Source organism: Impatiens glandulifera, chromosome 5, assembly GCF_907164915.1.
Source record: "Impatiens glandulifera chromosome 5, dImpGla2.1, whole genome shotgun sequence".
NCBI lineage: Eukaryota > Viridiplantae > Streptophyta > Magnoliopsida > Ericales > Balsaminaceae > Impatiens > Impatiens glandulifera.
The window spans coordinates 54,111,078-54,136,641 of NC_061866.1; the positions used below are offsets into that span (position 1 = coordinate 54,111,078).

At 35.1% G+C, this 25,564-nt stretch overlaps 3 protein-coding genes and 1 long non-coding RNA gene across 8 annotated transcripts; 1 reads left to right on the forward strand and 3 right to left on the reverse strand.

The window, feature by feature from the left end:
* Positions 1-460: 460 nt before the first annotated feature.
* LOC124938246 (translocase of chloroplast 159, chloroplastic-like) lies at positions 461-5,069 on the reverse strand. Of its 2 annotated transcripts, XM_047478657.1 has the most exons (3): positions 4,866-5,069; positions 3,676-4,777; positions 461-3,624 (listed from the first exon to the last, which is right to left on the reverse strand). In XM_047478657.1, the coding sequence occupies exons 1-3, from the start codon at positions 4,915-4,917 to the stop codon at positions 654-656; spliced, it is 4,125 nt and encodes a 1,374-aa protein (XP_047334613.1). In that variant the 5' UTR covers positions 4,918-5,069; the 3' UTR covers positions 461-653. The 2 variants fall into 2 exon arrangements, with proteins under 2 accessions (XP_047334613.1, XP_047334612.1); XM_047478656.1 differs by having other exon boundaries at positions 461-4,777.
* A 619-nt stretch (positions 5,070-5,688) lies between these two features.
* On the reverse strand, positions 5,689-20,317 carry LOC124938450 (exportin-7-B-like). 4 transcript variants are annotated; one of them, XM_047478893.1, is made up of 30 exons: positions 20,143-20,317; positions 19,146-19,294; positions 18,681-18,935; positions 18,041-18,201; positions 17,194-17,256; positions 16,477-16,594; positions 16,279-16,388; positions 16,064-16,159; positions 14,601-14,724; positions 13,918-13,985; positions 13,053-13,139; positions 12,789-12,941; positions 12,602-12,697; positions 12,212-12,271; positions 11,998-12,110; positions 11,834-11,921; positions 11,530-11,634; positions 11,341-11,445; positions 10,984-11,036; positions 10,803-10,866; positions 10,555-10,689; positions 9,952-10,064; positions 9,765-9,858; positions 8,129-8,348; positions 7,448-7,578; positions 6,996-7,142; positions 6,744-6,872; positions 6,385-6,483; positions 6,261-6,299; positions 5,689-6,013 (listed from the first exon to the last, which is right to left on the reverse strand). In XM_047478893.1, the coding sequence occupies exons 3-30, from the start codon at positions 18,919-18,921 to the stop codon at positions 5,876-5,878; spliced, it is 3,150 nt and encodes a 1,049-aa protein (XP_047334849.1). In that variant the 5' UTR covers positions 18,922-18,935; positions 19,146-19,294; positions 20,143-20,317; the 3' UTR covers positions 5,689-5,875. The 4 variants fall into 4 exon arrangements, with proteins under 4 accessions (XP_047334849.1, XP_047334848.1, XP_047334850.1 ...); XM_047478892.1 differs by having other exon boundaries at positions 19,050-19,294; XM_047478894.1 differs by having other exon boundaries at positions 16,279-16,385; positions 18,681-19,294; positions 20,143-20,316.
* A 1,889-nt stretch (positions 20,318-22,206) lies between these two features.
* LOC124938502 (60S ribosomal protein L27-like) lies at positions 22,207-22,896 on the reverse strand. Its single transcript, XM_047478946.1, has one exon. The coding sequence runs from the start codon at positions 22,812-22,814 to the stop codon at positions 22,407-22,409; it is 408 nt and encodes a 135-aa protein (XP_047334902.1). The 5' UTR covers positions 22,815-22,896; the 3' UTR covers positions 22,207-22,406.
* Positions 22,897-23,727: 831 nt separating this feature from the next.
* LOC124940550 lies at positions 23,728-25,443 on the forward strand. The gene is made up of 2 exons (XR_007099477.1): positions 23,728-24,227; positions 25,118-25,443. It is a non-coding gene; the product is annotated as an uncharacterized LOC124940550 (long non-coding RNA).
* Positions 25,444-25,564: the final 121 nt, after the last annotated feature.

The following is a 25,564-nucleotide window of genomic DNA, read 5'->3' on the forward strand; positions in this document are numbered from 1 at the left end:
TGCCCCGTTTAAATTCAAAGCTTTTTCAAACTTTTTAGTCACTTAACCAACGGACTATCTTGATGGAGTTTCTTGTCCATAATTTTGTAAATGGCCACCTAGCCTAAAGTCTTATTGCCTTTCATCTACTATACAAAGAAAGAATGAGTAAAAACTGTAGCAAGTTGCTAATTGTATGGTTACTTCTAAATCCTTTTTTCAGGTATGCATAAAAAAAGAGTGATAACTCATCTATCTTATAAAAAATTGAATTCACTGTTCATTTACATGGTAATTGATCAGTGATGACCATGGTAAAATACTGGCTCTCCCTCATCTCTCATGAGAGTTGATCCAAGTTCTATACAACAATACATGTTACCATTCTTCAAAGACATGTAGGTCATACTAGATTTCTAACCAGAGCTCATATAGTTATTGCCATACCCTATATCTTATGTTTAACTTTTCAACGCAATGGAACCAAAATTATGACATTAGCTCTTCATATAATCTCAAATACCAATACAAGGTTCAATAAAACGGAAGTAAATGCAACTTATTACTACCCAGTGTTCCAAAATCAATAATAATGACTCAAACTACCAAAATACTGTCGTGATGTTTGCAACAAAAAAAGAAAACGGACTGAGCAAGGCAAAAAATTTGATCACCTAATAGATTGAATAATTCTCTCCTCCAACGGCAGGCCAGATTTTCTTGTAGATGTTGGTAACAATCGGCAGGAGACCTGCAAGTGCTAACACTAGTTGCTCCGAACTGCTCGTTCTCACAGTAACCTGACCGGACATCTTGTTGTTTATTCCAGCTCGAACAGCAACTTTTGAATTACGCCCAGCCGAGAATTGTGCCATTGTATTGAAACCCAAAGCCCAATCTCCCCTCCACCTAATCAAAGAAACACCATAAGTAGATTGGACCTGCCCAACTGGATAGTCGATCTCCCTGCGTTGCACTTCAATGTTTGCACCATATGCGGCCTCACTCTGGCATCTCACAGTACCGGCGCTAGTAACCGCAGCCCACTGCTTTCCCCAAGCAACCTGATTCTCCGCCTTGAATCCAGTCACCATGTTTTCGCCCAAAAAGGTAACTGACATCCCTGCAGCTGTCTTGTTCCTCTTTAGTGTCTTGAATTTAGTTTCACCTCGGACGATGTAGGCAAGTTGCTTCCCGATGTTCTGAATGTCGAACCCAAGCATACTCGATCCGTTGTCCCCATGTTTGGCGGCTACGGAGGAGTCAAAATGGAGGCTGAACTCTTTCTTGTCTTTTGTCATCTGAAGACTCACTGCAGCTGGAAACTGACTCAAAATAGCTAATGCATGTTCGATATTGACACCGTCATATCCACAATCGTGGTCCCAGCCGTGAGTGTCCAAGACTGGCCGAGCAAGAAACTGGGAAGTTGGCTCCAAGAAACGGTACCTATAAGCTGGGCTGCCACTGTCGAATGAAGGCGGTAAGGCCATGTCGGGAAGTGGAGTGGCCACAGGAGCTGGACTGGCGTCCTGATCATCTTCTCCATTGAAACCGTAATCTGTTTCAGGAGTCTTCCCTTTCTTTTTCATCTCTCTCATTCGTCTCAACTCCTCTTTCCACTGCTTCTTCTGGAGGAGCTTCACCCTGTAATCATACTCCTCGAAATATGCATTTCTCTGCTCTCTGCTAAGCTTGGCCAATTGGGATTTCCTGAGCGGTTTAAATGGCGGGAGTTGATCATATTCGTCTTCTTCCTCTTCTTCGATATCTGACAAGTCTGCCAATTCATTGTCTGAATCGCCATTGTCAATACCCTGATCAGTTTGAAGCTTTGGATGTGGCCGGCTCTGCAACATTGAAGATAGCATGTATGGAAGCGGCGGTGAACGGGTACGAAAGCCAAACAACTTGCGGTTGTCAAATGGATCTTGAGATTTGGTGAGAGAATTTGCATCTGCCAACATCTTCATAGAAAAGCATAACAGAAGCAACTGGGATCTCCATGTTTGGCCATTAGGGAGAACCTTTTGACCGTCTCTATTCTTTCGGCAAGAAGGATGGTTCTCAACCAAAGAAACTGCATTCATTAAGCTTGGACTCATCATTCTTAAATCACCAACAGCATGTCCAATACACTGTTGTAGAACATGGGATCTCTGAGTGACAAACATTTCATAACTCAATGGGGAACCGGAAGGGCCCTCAGGAGGAGCCGAGGCGGCATGAGTGAGGGTTATTATTGCATTTTTCCATATAGGTGTGCCGAGTGAACTTGTGATCGTCTTAAGTAAAGGAAGATCATTCAGATCCCTCGTCTGGGTATCCAGTCGATCCACATATAGTATAATATCAGGTGGACTTTTCTTTGTTAATGAATTTATAGAAGACAAAACTCTGCGGTTGAAAGCCTGTTCCATTACTCCAGGCTTCAGACCTGGTGTGTCAAATACTTTGACCTTAACTCCATTAACAATTCCAGACACCTCCTTCACAACAGCAGTGGAAGGTTCAAAGGCATTAATAGAAGCTCTTTCTTCACCAAAGATGGAGTTTATGGTGGCGCTCTTTCCTACTCCGGATTTCCCAACGATGAGAACATTTACAGAGAAGTCCAGATCATCTTTTCCCTCTGCTTCAAGCTCTGTAGCATTCCTTTTAGCAGAGTCAAGGCTGAAGTTTTGACCAGCTTGCCTTCCGGCAATAATTGCGAGCCTATACAAGACTTGTGCTGCAATAGATTCATCAGATGAAACTCCCATCCTCTGGACAATCCTCAGGAACTTCACCCTCAATGCTTGTACCTTCTCCAGCTTCTTTTTCTCTTCTTCACTCAAGTTGTCCTCAGATTCTCCTAGTCTTGCAAGGTTGGAAGGAGGAAAAATGTTTGGATGGGTTGGCCTGGTGACAGGCCTGAAAGGCCTACCTGAGGATCCCAAACCAGCAGGACGCTCAATTGAGAAAAGCCTGGATCCATCTTGGGAAGTTATTGTGATATTGCCACCATCAGAGCCAGCAGATGATGCGGCCTTCAAGAGAGCAGCCAATGCAGCAGAATCAAACAACTCTTTCCCCTCTTCTTCTCCATCGGTTTCCACCTCTTCATCTGAGTCTGTGACAATCTGACCATCCATTCTATCGGTTTGATCATAAGAGCTTCTGTCTATAACTGTGTGTGAACCAGCGACCGAATGTTCCAATTCATCAATAAATTGTTTAGCAGCCTCAGAGCTTCCAAAAATCATGTCATCATTGTCACCATCTGAAACTGATCCGTCAAACTCTCCTTCATCTGTAGCTTCTCCATCAGCAGCTTCTAGTTTCATATGGAAGCCCTTTAGTGAAGCAGTATCAGCAGCCTCGTCAGCACTTTTCTCAGATATTGCTTCTGTTTCCTCTGGTATATCTTGGTTTTCATCATCACTTATCTCCAACACAGCTTCGGAAGGCTCAGATTCTGTAACTCCAATAATCTCTCTCTCAGATCCATAATCTGTTGTCACTGTGGAAGTCCTAATGTTGTCATCAAATGCCCCTTCAGGCGCCACCAATTCTGAGATGCTCCTCTGAGCCAATACTTCCTCAGTAGCAGACACTTCCTCTTTTGGTGTATGGACCATGGTGTCAGCACTTCCAACAGCAGACCCTTCCTCTTTTGGTGTATGGACAGTGGTGTCAGCACTTCCAACAGCAGACCCTTCTTCAGTAGCATCAACATTAACCCCATCTCCTTCAGTTGCAGCATAATCTAGCACTGCATTCTCACTGTCAGTACCATTATCAAGAACTATTTCCGTTGGAACATCTTCAACCCCGCAGGAAATTTGTCTAGGCTCTTGAACGGAACCCAAATCTTCCGTTGCCCCTCCACCTGGCTGGAACTCGCCCAAGTCATCAACGGCAACTAAATCAGAAGCACTATCCCTAGCAATAGAATCGGTTTCCATAAGTTCCTCTAGAAACTTTTCAATTTCATGGCTATCTTGTTCATGTTCGTTGGAAAGTACAGTGCTTAACATGACAGGAGCTTCCACCTCCAATTCAGTGTCTTCATTAACTTGTGCTGTTCCTGCTGTACCTGCTTCAGAAACATTAACCGTTTCTCCAGCAGAAGCTCCATCAGGCTTGAAACTGTCTCCTACAACTGTGGATTCAACAGCATTAGCATCCTTCACATGATGAATAGTGTCACTACCATTGAATAATAAGTCATTAGATGAATCAACTTCTGGCTCTTCAAAATTTTGTTCTTGGTTCTCCATGGAACCGAGACTTTCATCAGGTACTGGCTGTGAAGCCACTGAGTTACTTGTTGGGATAACATCACTATTTTTGCTAGGATCCTCAACAATTCCAGATTCATTTGAAACATCAACTGGGCTTAAATCTGCAACAGCAATATGGACAACTTCTTCCTTGACTAGTTTACCCTCTTCGGGTAGAAAAAAAAGATCACTTTCCTCGGTGCTCTCGATTACCGGAGCTCCTTGGGAATGTTTTTGAACATAATCATCATCAACATCGCCTGCATCCTCAATCACTGGTGTCGAATCCAGAGAAGGGTCACTAGCATCTACTCCTACAATTTTTACCTCTAGGGATTTGTTCTCCTCCAAGGCATCCTCCTCCTCCTCCTCCTCAATAGGCTTCTTGAAATCATTATCTTCAAACTCCTCCTCCTTACCACTAACGTAGCCACCCTCCTCCCCATCAGCATCAACATGGTCAGTTCCACCATTTATATGAATAATAGTGGCATTGCTACTGCTAGTATTGTCGTTAACTTGGGTTCCATTCTCTAAAACATTGAACGTCAGAAAAAAAAAAAAAAAAGTAAGGAGGGGTTTCCGATAAGAGAGAGAGAGAGAAGCGGGAATAAGACAAACCTGTTGGAGATAACTTGGAGAGAAGAGAAGCGGATTGGGTGTCAGAATCCATGGAATTGTGAAGCTGTTCCGTCGGTTCCGCCTCAAGGAATAGAATTAATCGGTGGAGGGTTTGACTGACTGACTGAATGAATGAAAAGAGAGAATTTCGATGATAGTGTGTTTTGGCGGGTAAGTGAGGGAAGATAAGAGATTGAGCGATAAGAAATCTGTGGAGAAAGAAAGAGAAAGAGAAAGAGTTATTATTATAGATAGACTGCGAGCGAGCGAAGGCGGAACAAGTAACACTAAGAGACTCGATAAGGTTACCGCCACGAAAAAGAAAGACCCCCCTCCCCCCGTTAGCGGAGGACGCAGCAGCCTTACCTGGCTAGCAGCTATGCTTTTTTTTTTTTTTTTCTATTTTAAATATTCAAAAATTTGTATAAATGTTGAGCTTTTTCTATTAATTATTTTAAGTTTTTGGAATTGTTTATATATTTATTCCAAAAATGTAAAGAGAAACGACAAAGCAAAAATACAAAGTTTGAAAAAATAAGCAATTAGCTATAGGGAGCTTAATAAGCTAGAATCAAACTTACCCATGTCAAACTCTTGCTTATTATATTTGTTTTTGGGATGTGCCAGATTTGTATGTTACTACAGGTGTGTAGTAGTAGTAGTAAATAATCTAATAATTATTTCCATCTCAAGATGTTATGGGTGAAATATTTACCACTTAAATGTACACATTATTATCAAACAAGATATAATCAAATATTATATGAGAAAAATAAGGGATGTCTGTTGAAGAAGACACAACAACCACGTTCCTCGTCGGATTTAAAAAAAAAAAACATTTATATTGAATGTGAAAAGTGTGAAATGCATTTGATGTTCCTCTCTTTACAAATATAAAAGCATTAGTAGAGGATTAGGGAATGGGAGAGAGGTTGCTAAAACAAAAGCAACAGAACCAACCATAATCTGAATTCTGGGAAGGAAAAAAAGAAAAAAAAAAATGTGATACATCATCTATTGCGGAATTCATTCCTGAACTTGGTGAGATTCTGAGTAAACCTGTCTCTGTTTTTGTTGTCTAAACTCCGACTCATGTCTCCCATAAGTTTATCAAAACACAATGATAGCCTACCATGCTCATCTCTTGCCTGCATGCATTGCATTGCATTTAAAGTTAGTTCATTCATTCATCAAGTACATGTTTAGTTAGTTAGTTAGTTAGTTAGGGGAGGAATCTCTCTACACAAATCATCATCATCATATATTCATTCATTCACTTGATCGCCATATATTTTCTATGTAGAAAAAACAACAACAACAACAACAACAACAACAACAAAGCCGCGTATAATAGGTAAAAAGAAGCAAAATGACCAACAAGTCTGTCTAACTTACTTGTGAAGCCAAGATCTGAGCTTTCAGATTTGTGAACATCTGCATGATATTGGAGTAGTGCTAGTAGTTAATTAACTGTACCAACCAAACAAAAAGTCTATGGAATTTCGCATCAGATCTCTACCTCTTCACTTAGAAGCATCAAACTCAGCATTGGCCGACTAAGACTCCAATGGTTGCCGCAATCCTCAAAAAGTATGATCTCAAAAAGCGTTTTCAGAATCTAGAAAGTAGCACAAGAATCTTAAACAAAGTTTCCAAAGAAACTTAATAATATCAAGTATCAACATTTCTTGCATTCTTTTTAACATACAAAGTCGACCTTTTTTCAAAAATAAAAGAACCATAATATCAAGAAATAAGATGAAAGCAAAAAAAATAAAAATAAGATGAAAGCAAAAAAAATAACTTTTGCAACAATCTCCTCATAAATAGGAATATTAAGAAAATCTTTGATAATGAGCAACAGTTAAGATAATGTACCTCCGGAAATACGTCAGGGCAATCTGCAACATTCCGAGCAAGGCCAAGAGCAGCTGGTGAAGAAGGGGACTCCCCAAGAGTGATATTGTTGAAATAGAAAGTAGCCAAATTATCAATAGCAGATGCACACTGAAACAGAAAATCACAAATCCAAGATAAGACAGAAAGCGAAAACTTAGTGAACTCAACCAGTCAGTCCTTGAAAACACACACACCAAAAAAGACCAACAAATAACAGAAGCATATCCAAACCTGTGACAAGATATTTGTATCTAATACTGTAAGGCCCGATTCAAGTGAACCAACAATGTATCTGAAAGTACTTGCATCTGCTTTTAGTACGAAAGATATCTGGCTATTCAATAAAACCTCCAGGAATCCATAGTACGCTCCTCTCAGCTGCCAAAAGAGCATGAAAGTGTTTTTATAAAGGAGTTCAAGTGCACCAAAGAATATAATCTCTTTATCATTGCACATTTAGCATTGACAAGTATATCAACAATAGTATAGTAGGCATTTGCAATGCAGATACAGTTGAGAAACAAATCTATAGGAAGTAAAATGATATTCAGGGATGAAGTAACATTCAACACATGTATCTAATTGACTAACCCTAGGAGAAAAAAGACAAACTACCTACTGGATATGAGTTGTTAAACTTAACAAACTGGAAGCAGATTCTCAATAATTCTGTGTGATTTTACCTTCCGATATGCCAGTATATCAGGCAAAGGAATTGACAGTATCATCCTTATGATGATGTCGAGAGCATCTGATAGTGCTCTATCACCATATAGTTCAAAAACACCAAAGTTCACGTAGTTCCCAGCAAGTGCTGCCACATGATAATAAAAGATATTAGGAATAGGGAGAGGAACAGATACATGATCTCACCACCACTATAACCCTTCCCCAGAAGTTTGCAAAACATTACAAGTTTTTCCTTGTAACAGTTGATGTCTTAACAATGGATTATAAAGAAAAACTCACTTCAATTCATTGGCTTTTTGAAAGAAAGAAAAATATCAACTCTCATATGATCAAAACCTTTTCATATACAATGTTTTAGGTTCCCAGAAACAAAAGATGGACGCTAATAGTATCATGTTTGATCGGTAAGCTGCCCCTATAAGGTAATTTATTATTCAGTTTAGTGGGAAATACTAGAAAATAATCACAGTTTATTTTATTCCATAATTTGGTAATAAATGCAAATTCTTTTTCAAAAAAATATAAAATTAATATATGCAAATACTATAGAGCATTGGTTTTAATAAATTATGTAAGAAACTAAATATACTGGTTATCTATTCAGCTGAATTAATCTGGGAAGAAAAAAACACAGTAGTACCAGTGTAGAAGGCAAAGGATTATTAGAGGCATACCTCTGGACATTATAGACAACACAATTGATATACCCTTGTACTTGAATGTGTACATATCAGGGAAATTGGGAAATGATAAGATTTGGGACCCATATGCAACAATTAATTTGCTGACTTCTCTGAAAAGCAGTATGCCATTAGGAGATGATGAGTCAAAAGTCAGTCGTTGGGACTTGTTCAGAACAAACTCTGCCACCAACTTCAATAAGGGGGTTGTCACCTGCAACAAAAAGATGCATAAAATCAAATTTGGCCTTTCACACATAAATGCTTTATTAAAAGATCATTTATCCTTGAGAGAAGTGATTCAATTTTTAAATACGATACCACCACTTGAAACTGATTCCACTTGGGTGTACGATTGTCTCAAAGGAATCATGTTGCACGCGTTTGCTTCATTCCGGAAAAAGGGGGCTAGTACGGGATGGGAACTTTTCGATCTTATTGGCATTTAAAATCTTACATTGTTTTTTTTATTTCTTGCTTTGTTTTTCCCCTCCCCTTTGTAACGTTTGAATGTTCTTTTTAACAAAAAGTTGACCTTTTTAAAAAAGAAAGATCATCTATGCTTATCTAGGAAGTTCTTCTGTCATTTAGTTAGACCCTTTTGCATAGCCCTATTACCATAGTTTTTGTTCTGTTTTTTATCCCTATTTGATACAATAAACAGAACTCTTTCCCTTCTTTCTTTTTTTTTTTCTTTCGGAGCTGTGTTGAATCAAGATCTTTTGTTATCTTCATTTATGCTGGAATATACCGCCTAGTTTGAGTGGGGGAGTGGAAATATCAAACTAGACGCATTCGAACAACACATTTGTCTTTCCTATAGACATATTAACTCCATGTGGTTGGAGTTGTGTCTTCCCAGAAAAAAACTCATTTATGCTTATATAGGAAGTTATTCTATCATTTAATACTCTTTTGTATTGCCTATAAACTGTAGCATCATTTGTAATAGTTCATTCAAGACGGATTCAACATATTCTAAAGCAATTGCATTTTACTACATCAATAGGGAATTACATAACTACTAAATATTTAACTTCAACTACTTTTAACTGTTTTAGCCTAGGTTGTCTGTTTTGCAACATAAATAAAGTAAAGCTAAATACTAAGTAAACATAATGCTACTGGCAGAAAATAGAAGAAATATCAAACTAGACTCATTTCAAACAACTCATTTGTCTTTCCAATAGACATATTAACTTCATGTGGTTGGAGTCGTGTCTTCCCAGCAAAAGCTCATTTATGCTTATCTAGGGAGTTATTCTATCATTTAATACTCTTTTATATTGCCTATAAATTGTAGCATCATTTGTAATAGTTCATTGAATACTAAATTCAATATATTCTAAAGCAATTGCATTTTACTACTTAAATAGGGAATCACATAACTACTTTTAACTACTAAATATTTAACTTCAACTACTCTTAACTGTTTTAGCCTAGGTTGTCTGTTTTGCAACATAAATAAAGTAAAGCTAGATACTGAAGTATAAATAATGCTACTGGCAGAAAATTGAAGTGTGGCACAGTGAAAACATTAGTATACATCATCACACCGTTGATTATGAGACATTACAAGAATAAAGGAACATAACATAATTTTATACATATACGGTATGTTGGATCTAACCTCTGGCGTGTCATACCAATGTGTAATTGCTCTCAGAAGAAGCGGCATGCGAGCTGGATACAACCAATCGAAAAGGAAATTATATGTTCGGCGACTGCAAAACATAAGAAAGAATGAAAATAACCACTATGAATTAGCACCACGTCCAAAGATAAAATGAAGTTTAAGGTGCAATGTCTCTACCAACCTATTTGTTGCCATCACAATTCCTCTGAGATCCCGCATCAGTCCAATCAATGCATATTTAACGGTATCCATCCGAAACATTCCATCAGGTGTTGTTTCCAGACCAACAAAAACCTTACATGGTTAATTTATATCAGGATCCTTATTTGGATCATAACTCAGAAGCAATGAGAGAGCTCATACAAGTAAACATTTTCTACCACAGAAAGAAAGCACAAATTTAACATCAACTAAGTGTATTACATGCTTCATGTAAATAAATACAAACAGCTATAACACATAACAGATTCTCAAGTGAACGGTGTATGTTTGGCACTTCATATCATAGTTACTTGATAAAGGGAGTCCAGAAAAACTCCATAACATATCCGTTTTGACATAACATTGCATTTCATACATAAGACACTTTAAAATACCTTCCTAGCTATCGTTTAATCCTGGAAGAAAGATCAATTTATAGAAACATGTGATGGTTTCTCCCATTGATTATAAACTATTATAAAATAGACAATTTTGTGTGTTCCAACACTACAATTAGAGCAAGACTATCTATCTCATCGCCTAATGCCAATCAACCACTGAAAAAAGAAAAGAAACCAAGCACCTTCATATGAGGATCCATTGATGATTTAAATTTTGGAAGGCTGTCTTCCATGAATATCAACTGGCCAATGATGTAATAAAATGATGTCCTTGAACGTGAACATCTAAAATCCTCCAAGAATGGAAAGTGCTCCCTCTGAAAATCAGAAGAGTTTTTTAAACATAAAACAGAGTGAATATGCTAAGCCAACAAACATAATAAAGTCTGAAAGTGAATGATACTATATGAACAGAAGACAATAGAGTTACATTATGGTGTGAAATTATGAATTGAACTGTATCCAACTTCAAAAGCATCTTGCCTGTCATATATCTGCCAACAATACAAATGACTCCATTGGTGTCAGACATCACTCACACTCCAAACTCAAGAATGTACAATTAATTCATCCTCAATATGAAAAAAGATAAAGAAAAATGTAAGACTAACCCGCTCGCCATCTCGAGAAAGAGACTCAAAGTGTGATTAATAACCACATCACTCTGCAATAAGGAAAGCTTAAATCAGTGCTATAAGACTTTTTTGAACTCTCATCCCTCACAAATTGGTACTGTTGTGGCTGTATCTATATTTTTAATCAAGATTCTCATAAAAAAGATAAGTAATCTTTATGGATGTCCAATTTAAGACTAGCTATTGAATAAGATAGAGAATATAAGCAATTAATTAAATTCATATGTGGATTTATCCACATAACAAGACGATACAAAGGTAAGTGCAAACCATCTCCCATTATCCATCCATTCTAAAAACTATTAAGAAACTAAAAATAAGTATGCAAGTCACCTCCACATAGCATTTCAGATTTGTAGCGATCTTCCCAACAATAACATTAAGTACGAGCAGGTGATCATTAAGTCCAAGAAGCTCAGATAATCGCCCATACAATTGCTGAAAGATGAAAATGCATCAATTCTTCAACATATGGAACTCGTTACAGTTTCTTTTCTTGCAAACAAAATCAAAATGAGTCACCTTAGAAGAGTGTATGGCTTGATCGCCAATATATGATTTCCTAAAATTTTGGAAGAATACAAGTATTGCCCGGTCCAATCTTTGCTTGGTAACCTCACCATATCTCTGGCAAGATGGTTCAGATTGATAATATAAGAAGCATAATAGTTTTCCAATGCAAATCAATAACAACCCAATGATTAGGCAGCCAAATATAAAGCAAAGGTTACATCAATCAGCAGAGAGATAAACAATGCAGTGTAAAGCCAAAATATTAGAGCATTTAAAATTGGACCAAAAAGAGGAGATCTAATCAACTGCTTACCTGACTATGTAACCCGCAATCTGTAATATTTATCAACCGCAAGACTCGTGCTGAAAGTTCTGCATCCAGTATTTCTTGAGAATCTTCACTGGAAAGTCAAGGCATACACAGTGAAGAACTTATACATTTGCAGTGTTTCACAATGTTCACAGAAAAGCTATTACCTTACACCACTAAATTGCTTCATCTTGACAATTGACGCAACTATATGCACTATCCAAGCCAGTTTTGTTTCAATCACAACAAGCTCATTGTTGGCTGGGAGGCTTACTGCTTCCTAAACATTAACAATACAACAGACACGAAGGAGAATCAGACACTGCTACATGGGAGAAAACCCAAACATATCTAGAGTAATATACTTCTGAGCATCCATACCATATATATCTGAAGGATGGGGTCAGTTATCTGCATTATATACAGGCTGCAGCTACCATACTGCAATGTCATATACCAAAATGACACATCTTTTAATTCAAGTGAAGACATTAAGCTAAAAATACACATGACAAGAATAAAATAGATAAATGATAGTTGAAAATATCTACTGTGGCATTCACCACAGGTGCTAAACCTCTTGTAATATGTACGCTACAAGTAAGCATGCACACCTCAACTGTCCCAATACAGAACATTGAATGTGAAAAGAAATGGAGAATCATAGTAATACAATGAGAGTCACTAGCTAGATGGAAGTCAATATTTGATAAAGACAACAAAAGGAAGGCCTCGTGTAACTTGAATCGATTGAAAACATAAAAGATGGACCTGGAATCTGCAAAGATATGGAATGCATTCAAGCTGATCCTGAAGCAGTTCAGCATTGTCCAGTGGGTCCTCTGATAGATCATCTGGCAATCCAGCCTGCAAAGGAACAAATAAGGACATCCAAGAATAACCAAAATATTTATGATTCGTTCCAGTGCGTCTAGAAATGGAAAGGGCAGTTTCTAGCCTGAGCAGAGTCAAACTTTGACGAGATAAAATGCTCAATAATCTTAGGCACGTATTCATTCAGCAGATTTGGTACATCAGCCTTCAAATATGGAACAGATGCCACCAATCTAGACCACAGCCCCAGTAGGTAGTATACACTTCCACTGGCCCACTAAGAAAAAAAGGTAGCAGTTCGAGCAGTGTGACAAAAGAGAAATTGCACTATGAGATGTGTGAATTCAATGCTTCTGGTCAAAACAAAAAGGAAGGAAGACCAAGTGACCTGCCATGATTGTAGAGACTTCAATGTGAACTCTGCAACTAAATGTATCCATGTACTGTAGCCCTCCATGGTGACAAGCTCGGACAGCTTTAACAAGATTTACAGACAATCAGACCATACCAAAGAAAGAAAAATCTATCTGATAAAAAGAATATTATGGACCTTTTTACCTAAGGATTCAATTCTAAATGCAATTAATGGTATCCCAAGTTAAATGGTGCATGCAGTTCAACATGCACATCTCTCAAGAACTAACATAACTTAAGAAGCAGCAAAAAAATGAAACTTTTGGTTGCTTTCCACTTTTAATTCCATGTGCACCATGAACCAATAATAACCTTCTTTATCCAGCAAAGATTTTTTTTTTAAAAAAAAGGTAATAAATGACAGAAGCTTAAATGGCAATAAGATCAAAACAATCCAGAAAAGAGTACAAGTATGTAACAATAGAAATAAGAATTCCTGGGAATCTGAAGCCAAAATGCTACACTTGAAAAACTTATTATTTGTGCCATTACTTTGTTTTTTAACCAAGGTTTAAAGTTAGCTAGCATAACATCCCAACCACCATGACCCTCAAATTCAATCCAGAAAAGAGTACAAGTATGTAACAGTAGAAATAAGAATTCCTGGGGTTTGGAGAGGAATCTGAAGCCAAAATGCTACACTTGAAAAACTTATTGACTAGTAGACAATATGTATCAAGAAAGATGTATATAGAAATTGCACTATTATCAACTAACCATGCTTCTACAAAGAAATTGCACTATTATCAACTAACCATGCTTCTACAAAAGATATAGAAAACAAACTGCAGAATACAAAGTTAAGTGTGTTGGGCAACTTATATGAGATAGGAGTCAACCTGGTAGTTCACTTTAAATCGTCCTAGAAGACGACAAAACTCGTGATAATTGTCATGATCAGCTAGACCTGTAACTCCAAAAATAACAGAAAAATCCAATCAGATAACATGAAATAAAATCGGTACTGAGGATATAATAATAGCATGTTCCCACTATGCAAAGTTTTCAGCTACAAATTTTGTATGATCTTGTTCTCTTATAATTCTGATTGTGAATCAAGACATTATATTTGTGAAACTGCATCTTCAGACAGACCTCAAGCATTTGGAAATTGAAGAGTTAAACATAAGTAATAGTGTATGACAATTCATGCTTTTGTTACAAATTAAGTATGAACTGTGTCTTTATAGGCTAAAATTTAAGTCATGCAAAGCTACATATGCTACATTATTTTGAAAAGTCTTAGCAAACCGTCACAATGTCAGTCGGAAGAAACATTTCAAGAAGAAAAATGAAAATGTTCTCATTCCAATAAATGAGTTCATGAATCCCGAGACCATCTTCCAGTCATGATTCTACAAATCAAACCAAATCCTCATTGTTTAATCAAATAAGATAACTTTACTAATTTTAATCAATCTAATAATCTAACATGTTAAATTTAAATTAATAAGATTACACCAGACCACTTTAAAAGTACATTAGTTTTGGTATTTGTTCATAATTCCACTTTCATAGGTACCTTTTCCTGTTTCAAGGATTTCTTTAGTTCCAGTCATTAAGTGAGCAAGATATGTCAAGCGTGATGCATCATTTGTGAACAGAGCCCTCCTTGCAGAAGCCAAACGTACTAAACACTCCAAAGCCTGGAATGGGAGAAACATGTATTAACAACTCTGCCTACTGGGGAAGCAAAGTAATGAATGTGCTCAATGAACTGAGAATTAATTAACCACATGAACAACAAATACAATGCTTAATCGCATCCTATAATCAGGAGTTCACAACGTGACCAAATCAAGTGCATATATTTCATTACCAAATCCAAAAGAAGAAAAGATCCAATAACAAGAATGCATGAAGGATATAAGAAACCAATATTCAAAGATTCCTATCGTTTTCTAGTGGCAAAGAAATAATAGAGAAATGATAAGGAATATGTCTTATAAATTACAAAAAGATTCAGTTCGGCCATTAGAACTTCCCAAAGACAATTACAGAAAGAAAAAAATCAATTCAGTTCAATTACACCATAGTGGAAACATTCAACATTTAGAGCATCTACATTGCTTACTCGATCACTATTCCAAAGAAGTCATCATTTAGCTTAAGGAAATATGTCTCAGTCTAAATCGTTGGATCCTCTTAAGATTCTTAACTAGTATATCTCTAAAACAGGATAACAATAAGGGTTGAGAAGAACCGATGGACTATTATTTAGAGGGGGATATTTATAACTTGATGTTCCTTCTATATATTTTTGTCTACAAAATTTCAACTTGTTCCCCCTTTTGCAAACTCTTGACATGTTAACGAGGGTGCAAGGCCTTATTCAATAACTCAATCCTTGCAACCGAGAACTAGTACCATAGAAAGAGAGAAGAGTTGTAGGAACTTGAAATCATGATTTCAAAATGTGGAGTGTATACCATGAAAAACCTGTAGTAAGAGAAATTTTGTGGTCCATTCAAGACCCCCAACTCAACTATCCAGGTCATTCCAAAGATTTGTTTTTCCATACAAACATCGTTCAGAGCTACAAACTAGAATGATGTCTTTAATCCCAATCCAAAATTGGATTCTTGATCAAAAACAATTTCCAGTGAACCCAAGAATCAACTAATGGAAACAAATTCCCCTCATCATGTGGTGGACGATCGGGAAATAAAGAAATAGAAGAGTTTTCGAAGGGAAAAGTTATGGATACGATTGTCTCAAAGGATTAATGTTACACTATATCGCTTCAATCCGAAAAGGGGAGCTTGTACGTGATGATAATTTTTTTGATCTTACTGGCATTTATAATTCTTACGTTGTTTTCTTATTTATTGTTTTGTTTTTTTCACTTCCTCTTTGTAACGTTTGAACGCATCTTGCGCTCTTTTTAATAAAAGTTGACATTTTTCCAAATAAAAATGAATCATCTAATGTAACATTTGAGAAATCAAGCAAAAGCAGAAAAGGAGAAGCGGCAGGCAAACTAACGTCTTTTGACAGACTGGCTTTAGTAATGGCATAGTAATCAAAGAAAATCTGCATTGTTGTGGGATCTTCAATGACCGGCCTCCATGAAGATGGAATCTGCATAGCCACAACAGTCGAGCATGCTATATAAGTTGAAATAAGAAACATAGCACATTACAGGGGTAGACATCTGCACTTGATCTACAGTAGTTATTCTGATAAAAATCTTACTGTACCTGAATGGTGCCAACATCGTCTGAACTTTCATCTAATGATGACCCCATAAAGTCAAATGATAAGCATTTGAGAGACAGAGTAAGAGCCAGTTCTTGTAGCTTACTTCCTGCTGCATTTATTGATCTCAATATATTTTGTAAAGCACCCAGAGAAACAAACCTTCCATGAAAGCCAATCAATTTTTCAAATATAGTTACCTTCATCTTTAAGTTGACACAATGATGTCAAAGATATTCGAAAAATTTGAAGAAGTGACTGATCCTTGAAGGAGTTTGACACCCTTCTATGGTGTGTTGAAGGTGAACCAGGATTTGGCTGGTTATCAACAACCCAGCAGCATTAATTGCAAACCAAAACACAACTTGAATAGAAAAAATATATATACTCAAAATAGGCCATATCTAATAAACTTGGAGAACATATTAAACCAAATTCCTGCCTATTTAAGGTCCCCAAAAAAGTTATCCTTAGCCCTGTCAGTGCAGAAACTATCCATAGGCTCGCAATGTATGAATTGAGATAAGTGTTTATCCAACAACATAATCAAGAAGTCTCATTCTACACGTGTATCTATCTGAACTGGACAACCATACCTAAATGTGATTCCAATGGAGATGTATAACATGCATTTATAGCTGATATTCTAGTAGAGAAAAGAACTGACTTATAGTAATACTTTTTTTCACTTGAAGCATAGGAAGCTATAAGTTAGGAGTATGCTAGAAACGTTGCTTAAGTAAAACAAGATGAAACCAATAAAGAGTATGCTACAAAAGCACTTTAAAATGGAAATCACCATGCAACAACAGTTTCCTTTCTAAACAAGATAAACTGACTACTAGGTATAGCTCACAAAACTAAGCAAAGTTAAAAACACTTACTAGTGTGTTAAAACCATATTTTACAAGACCCACCTGATTGATTTCACTAATCATCTCACTCAAGATCTTCAAGCCAATAGCATAGTGAGGAGTGGCCTTCCAACAGCAAAAGAAAGAAAGAAAACTTGTCAGTTTCATAATGACTATCGATAAGTCTAGAAGATGTTCAGGAAAACAAAAACATGCTAATACAAATTTATCATTATAGTTTAGCTGTCAACTGAAAGGAGTGCTTTGTGTCTATTTTTTTATTCATGTCACCTTCTCACGTGATCTAATTGCACTCCATAATTACCAGACCTGCTACAAATATCATTTTTGCATTTGTGGGCTCCATCCACAACAAAAAACAAAACAAAAATTGGCTCCATTTATGCCATTTCAGAAAACAATTCACTTCTCAGCAATCACATGTTAAGGTTATGCGAGCACAATAGGAGCATTCCAGGGCTTGAACCAAAGCAACCAAAAGAATATACTCGACCATGAAACTATAAATGATTGATACAAAGATAAGACCTAAATATTATAAGCAAACCAAAGGAGGGTGTTATCATATTGTAATTCTATGCAGTCTTGATCATAACATTAATTAGTATAAAATGCACTAATGCTTTCGTTTGAATGTATGTCAAAGTAATTAGTTAATAAGCCATCACATAAGTGGATCCTAAACCTTACAAGGCAAACCAGACTCTGGAAACAAAGGAAGGTGATCCATAGTCATCTCCAGTTTAATATTTTGACATCAAAAACAGCAATATGATACTAAACCGTGTCAAGAGAACACATACAGGGATGGAATATCTTCAATCAAACCATAAACAGAACTCATTATTTCTAAATAAACAACACGTATACAAGCAAGCAAAAAATTTACCTGATTCAAGAACTTTGTCGCCTCTCCAACCACTTCTCTAAAGCTGTCATCATCAAACCACCCAAACTTTGTGATGCGACAAAAGAGCTGAATTATGGAAGTGATTACAAAGTTCTCCAACTCAGGTCCTCTGCTGGCTAAGTAATTTAATATGTAGGTCCCTTCAGAGAAAGTGCAAAGATCAAATCTGTATAAGTATAGATCCTTGCAACAAAGTGCACATATATGTTCACAACAAGCTGGTGGTAATGTGCTTTGCAAATTTAACTTATGTTCCTACAGCATAATATGCCAACAGACAGAGTATCCGGTCGTTTAATTTTATTCAACATCAAGAACTCAGAAATCAAGCATAACCATGGATAAGCGAAACAGTAGAGTAAGACTAAGTAACTATTAATAAGCAACAAAATGTATCATCTAATCATGATCATAAATAATCATATGTGAAATGTAGTCCATGCATGTGCCCCATCACCCATGTATATAGAGTTCCCAGACATATTCCCTTTAAGAACAGGGAGAGGTAACAAATCAGAGAAAGCAGTTGAGAAATATCAGCTGACCAGATCCAATCCCACTTCAAGCCTCTAATAGCATTCAAATACATAGTTTATCTGCATATAAAGAAGAGTATTACGAATATCAATCCGTAGCTGCAAAGGAAGGTGCTGCTCAGTCACTTGCTTCAGCAAGCTCGAACTAGCCATCATCAATGCATAAGGGGTCGAGGCATTGTCCAAAATGTATTGGCACTGTGAAATGTAATCAGTGTTGATGGAAAAGCATTTCAGAGTATTTTCTGCATGAGCTCGTTCAGCTGAGTCCTGTGAATTGTAAAGTCTCTCACACAAGGCTTCCAGTTGTGCTAAATTCTCCATTTGATTGCAGCAATCTGAATTTCCAGAACTCAAAATGATCAAGCAACCAGAATTAAAAGTTCATGTCATTCCTGTCTGCAAATATACGATTATAAATCTACAAAGTTTGAGCAGATTCTAAATTATACTTCTTAAAGGATGAAATGAGATCCCAAATAGATTCAGACCAAACTGCAGCTGCAATTGCTTAATCAAAGGGTAACAAATTCTAGAATGTTACATACATTTACAGGTAATTTTCACACAGTACTAGTTTTCTGTAAAAAAAAAACACTCTCAAAAGTCAAAATGTCAATAAAAGTCCATCTAAATGATCTCAAAATCCATCCTACACAAGAGAATGCCTAATCCAGCAGAGAGTCCCGGCTTAATCCTGGAAATGAAACAGGAAAGGTTATATTATAGAATGCTCAAACACACACAAATGAAAAAATAAAGAAGAAAGATCCTGACATATTGAAACAAATGAATGATATCCAGTGTTAAGGTATCCGTGGTGTTGCTAACTGGAAACTCAACGAAAGACTGCACAGAGAGGAGGCAGAGAGGAAAGTTCATTTGATATGGTAACACGGTTAGGATGTGTTTGAAATGTGGGATATGAGTTCACTGGTGTATACTATATATATATATATAAACCTAAAGTTGATTTTTGGTAATAGTTTGTGGTATGAGGCATGAGTTTTTTTCCAAGCTTAAAATATGTTGGAGCTACATGAGTTTTATTATGTTAGGCCGAGACAGCCTTACTCAGCTATAATGCACAAACGATCTCGTTGTGCACAATATTACTAAATAAGCTTAGAATCAACAATTTTCTTTGTAAGGTGGACATAAACTGGTCCAAGGAATTGGTTATGACAGTGACAAACGGATCCACAAATTAGCATTTGGAAACGAAATGGACAGTCTCCAGAGTGAATCGCCCGTCCAAACACATGATCACATATCTGATATGGTGGATTTCTGAATAGTGTTGTGATCAGAATTTCCAGACTTGATTAGTTTTTCCATATTAAGTGCAATCTCAAGTTCAGATTTTGTGTGTGTGGATTAGGCTTAAGAAAGTAGAGCAGTTGATGATGAGGACCTCTAGCAATGCACGGAAACGGCTGAGGACGGTGCAGAGATGGAAGAAGAAGAAGAAGAAGAACAAGAACAAGGCGGTGAGATGAACAAGACAAGTGAATAAATAAATAAAAAGAGAGAGAGAGAGATTACCTGATTTGTATGTAGGCTGGACAGAGAGAAATACGATCCGAAGAAGAAGAAGAAGAAATATAGAGGAGGATCCTATTCTCGCCTAAATAACGCAGCACCAGATCATCGTCATCTCCCCAAACCCTTTTCTTTCTTTCTTTTATTCAATTTTCCATCTGTAAATCCGCCACCATCAAGCAAGCACGCACGCACATCCACTTTCGCAAATCTATCGACAATAAATTCCTGCTTCCAAACGCACCCTTATGTCTTAAATCTTATACCTTTCTTTTTATTTCTTTTCAATTATATCTTTCATTTCATAATTATAATTTTTTATATATAATATAAGATTTGATTCTCATTGTAACGTATTATTAATTTAAATGGGACTTGTTAGAATCTATAATTAAAATTTATTATTATTATTTTACTTTTATTCTTGTTAGGAGTCATTTTATTTTCTATTCAATGGTAAAAACAAATATTTGTGTTTGCTTATCATTTTCATTATTATTATTTTTCTTCATAAAAAAACCAAATATATTTTATAAATGATTATCCACCTATTTTAAAAATTCAAAATAACCATTCGATCATTTAAATAATGGATTTTGTAAGCTGCGAAATCATCCATGTTCAAAATTGTGATAAAACATGTCAAAATAATATCTTATTATAAACTTAGAGTAATGAAAACTAATAGAGTAATGAAAACTAATGTTATACATAAATCCCAAAATAAATTGAAGCAATAAGTACATAAACAACAGCATAACAATTAAACGACATTATGCATAAAATAAATAATCTCGAAACATTAGAACGGTTTAATTTGTTGTGAACTATATATTTTTCTCTCTGACAAAGAAGAATGTCATGTATCCAATAAATATAAGGAAATAATCTATTATCATATAATTGGTGTTTGATTTATTTTTGAAATTTTTTATATATAGTTAAAGAATATAGATTTTATAATAAGGATCATAGACAATTTTATTAATATTTAATTAAAACCTTAAAATTAATATTATTGTATTATATATTTTTCCATAACTTATCTTTAGGTAAAATATATTATATAAAAAATATATAATTTATTTTAAAGTTACTATTATAATACTTTATTTTTAAAATATTAGTGTTTAAAAATTGAAAAAGAATTTGCAATAATTATTAAAATATTATATTTCAGCAAATTTTATTTTGTATATATATTGATTAAATTGATATTTTTTAAATATATATATTGATTAAATTAAAAAACATAAAATTTGGTAAAATAAAATATATAATTGAAGAAGAATTTTATAAACAATTATTATATTATATAATAAAATAGATAAATTGAAATATTCTTGAAAATTCCCAAATATCAAATTACAATATTTTAAAATTTATCAAAGTAAAAATAATTTTTGTTGTCATTTAATATTGAAGACGGAATGAAATAATTAAAATTTTATTTATTATTTATTCATTATATCTTTTGTTATTAATTTTTAATATTATATTTTGTTTTCTAACATTTTATATTTAATTATTTTTATTATATTATTTTCCTTTTGAATATCAATAAATCATGTTTTTTTGAAGAGTAAGACTACAAAATATGAGGTAAAAATGAACAGTAAGAAAAAAAAAAAAACATTTTGTCAATGTTTGATATAGAAAGTTAAAAAGAAGCTTTTCTACAATTTGATCTAAAATTTATCAAAAACAAAAATTATGATTATCAATTTTATTATAACCTTGTTCAAAGAAGAAGACTAATAGATTGGCCATGGAATCGAACTCTTTAACACTAAAGGGAACACTAAAGGGAGAGTGAGTTAAGCAATTAAGTATCAATGAAGATCATCAAGTTAGGAATGTGAAATTCCTTTCTTCTAATTCAGTCTATATCCAAGGTAGGTATTATATTAAACAATTGATCAAACAAACAGCCGTGTTATTCATCATAATCATGCACTATCATCAATCTTAATTAACATGTGGAATAGAATTATCATTTTCAGCATATGGATCGGATCGGATCAGATCAGATGGCACATCAAAAGCATTGGAAAAAAACATAGCATAGATAGATAAGATAGATAAACTGAAATTATCAAACTCGAGAGAACAGATTCAGATCTGACGGAATCAAAATTTGCCCAAATCTCAGCATTTTTTCTGCGAATTAAATTGTACAAAATCCAGAAAATGTAGTGCAACGGATCAAGTCCTAGAACGTAGTAGCAGGAGCATTTAACTTAAAAAGAAAAAAGAAAAATCAAACACTAAAACCTGAGCTTGGTGAAGAACCACCTGTTCTTTCCCGTCTTGAACCGCTCCTCGAGACGAGCTTTCACTTCCTTAGCGGCCGTGACCTTCTTGTCACGAGATTGCAGACAATCCGGGGTGACCACGTCCTTGAGATCAACGTCGAGCGTGTACCGAGTTGGCATGATGTGGTTGTAGTTGACGAGCTTGATGAACGCCTTAACACGTGATTTCTTGGCTGTCTTCTTGGCCGAATCCTTCCGGATAACCTTCTTAGGGTACTTGGAGATTCCGGTGACAAGACAATGTCCGTAAGGCTTATCCCTCGTTCCATCGTCAAAAGCGCGGACGATCACCGCCTTCCTACCGGCATACCGTCCCTGCAAGACGATAACCGCCTTGTTCGGCTTCAAGAATTTCACCATCTCTTCTTTCTCCCTCTTCCTCCTCCTCCGATTTCAGCCGCCGCAGTCTATATTATATTATGCTGAGATTGCCTGCCTGCCTGCCTGAACCTAACCTGATGATATATTATTAGTGGGAAGCCCTAAATTAGTATTATGTATGTATGGGCTTTTTACTTGACGACATGGAGGTGGCCCATATTCTAGTGAAACAATTCTAAAAACGAATCCGGCCCAATTGTGTTCATTATATTAATTTTAGAGGCGTTGTTTTTAAGTGTGAATGAAATAAAAAATATATATATATATATATAATATTTTATTAATTCAATTTGTAAATGGATAAGGAATTAAGGATAATGAATGATGAATTGGTAAGGGTCTAGAAACATTTTTGTTTAACTTGGTACAAGTTAGACCTATAAAATATTTAATTTATGTTTAATTAATTAGTTAAGTTATTTTTTAAAAATGTTATAAAGTCTAAATTATGAGATACTTGATGAAGTTATGATTGAGATAGAGATGGAGACATCTGAACTATAAAATATTTTACAATATAAATATAATAAAGTAGGCTAGCTTCATTTTCCAATTGCTATAATATGAAAAAACTCTCACCAGGCTTAACCTGCTGCTGCATATTATAAAGTAATTATTCTAAATAAAAAAAGTATAGTCATAACGCGTGAAACGGAATTACGAAAAAGAATCCGGCCGAAATAAAAAAAAAGAAAAAAGAAAAAAAGAAGAAGAAATGAATAGCTGGCCGCCTTAGTTTACTTGACTTTACAGTTAGAACTTTGCAGGCCGCGGCATCATCTAACGTTGGTTCCTCGGAAGCATCTCCTCCGTCACAATTCTTTTTATATTTTATATTTTCTTCTCCTTCTCCCCTAAGAAAGTATTACAAAATAGAACAGCTCAACTCTCTCTTTCTCCTAATTAATTAATTAATTAATAAATCAAATATCTTCTTCTCTATATAAGCAACCAGACATAAGGATCCTCTTCCAATATCATCGATCGATTTCTATCTCTAGCAAGCTAGCAACATACATACATACATACATATTACTCATTTCTCTCTCTAATTACTTGCCCTAATATCATCAAACATGAGTCAAGCACAACCCCAATATGGTATGATCATCATCTTTACTACTTTTTATTATATATATATATAGAATCGATTCATCCAATTAATTAATTAATTAACTAATAAATTATATGTTTGATGATGGAACTCTCTCTCTCTCTCTATATATATATATATGCAGCAGCTGTTCAGGCGCCACCTGCCTCCGCTTATAACATGGCCCCACCACCACCTGCTGGTTATCCGATGAAAGACGGTGGCGCTTACGGCCAGGGAACTGCTCCTCCTCCCACCGCACCCACTCAGTCTAGGGGCGACGGATTTTGGAAGGGATGGTACGTATATACGATAATAATTATAATTATATATTAATTCTATCTCTTTCTCTCTCTCTCTCTCTATATATATATATATAATTACAAGCATCATATCATCATCATGAATATATAATATTTATGCCATCTCCAAAGTTTTTTTCTTCATTTTTCTTGTGTTGCTAAAATATCATGATTACACTTTTCTTCTTACAAAATTATAATATCATAATCTTGTTTAGATAATTACTATATATAATCATAATTATGCAAAATGCATTTTACACTTTTCTAAAATAAAATAAAAAATAATCATATTCATGTATCAAACTCTGTGATCAATAATTAGTACGTTTTACCTTTTCAAAAATTAACAATTAATTTATTTATTATCAAATAGATAAATAAATAGTGAGGGATCTTTATCTATACTTTATTCTTCTTTTCTTTATCTTATTTGGCACAAATTAAAGTAGTTAGAATATGTACCCTATATAGCTAGTTATCTTTTTTAAAATGAATTAATACTTTTTTCTTATATATATAAATCAATCACTTAAAATGTGACACGTAAGTAAGTACGTGGTTGAGATCATCTTCTCAACGTACATTGAATTGGTGATTCATGATCATATCATTAATATTATTATACAATTTAATTAATCGAATAAAATAAATGATATGATGATCAAAACGATTCTATATATATACCAGCTATCTATCTGCTAAGCTAACCAATAATATTAATTACACGTGGATGATCGATCATATATTAATTAATAAGAACTCCTAGCTAGCTATATAGTTCGTGATCAAATGTCTCACGCAACTGTCTGTAATATATATATTATTATTATTATTATTATTTCATTAATTAAAAATAATTTGATTTTTGGTGATAATGATCGCAGTTGTGCAGCTATATGTTGCTGTTGTGTGTTGGATGCCTGCTTCTAAGTCTAACTCCCGGCCGTTTAACAAGACCTAGCAGCTCGTTATATATTTATAATATATATATGGACACGTACGATTGAGTTTTCGAAGATTTTATTGTATAAAATTATTTGTCTCAGCTTTTTTATTTTTTATTTTTATTTTGTTGTCATGTCTCCCTCCTCTCCTTTACTATTTCCATATCTAGCTACAAGTTTCTCTTTTGAGCGGTTTGTAATTTGGTGCATGCACTATTATTATTATTATTATATATTCAATAAACACTCTTAATTTCTATATATCTAGCTATTTGAATTGAGTGCCCGGGTGTTATATATGACATCAAGTCAAATATGAAGACTTGCACCATATAAAATTACAAGTATGTATGTGGAACGGTTGGGTGGAGCCAGCCAGCACACCTA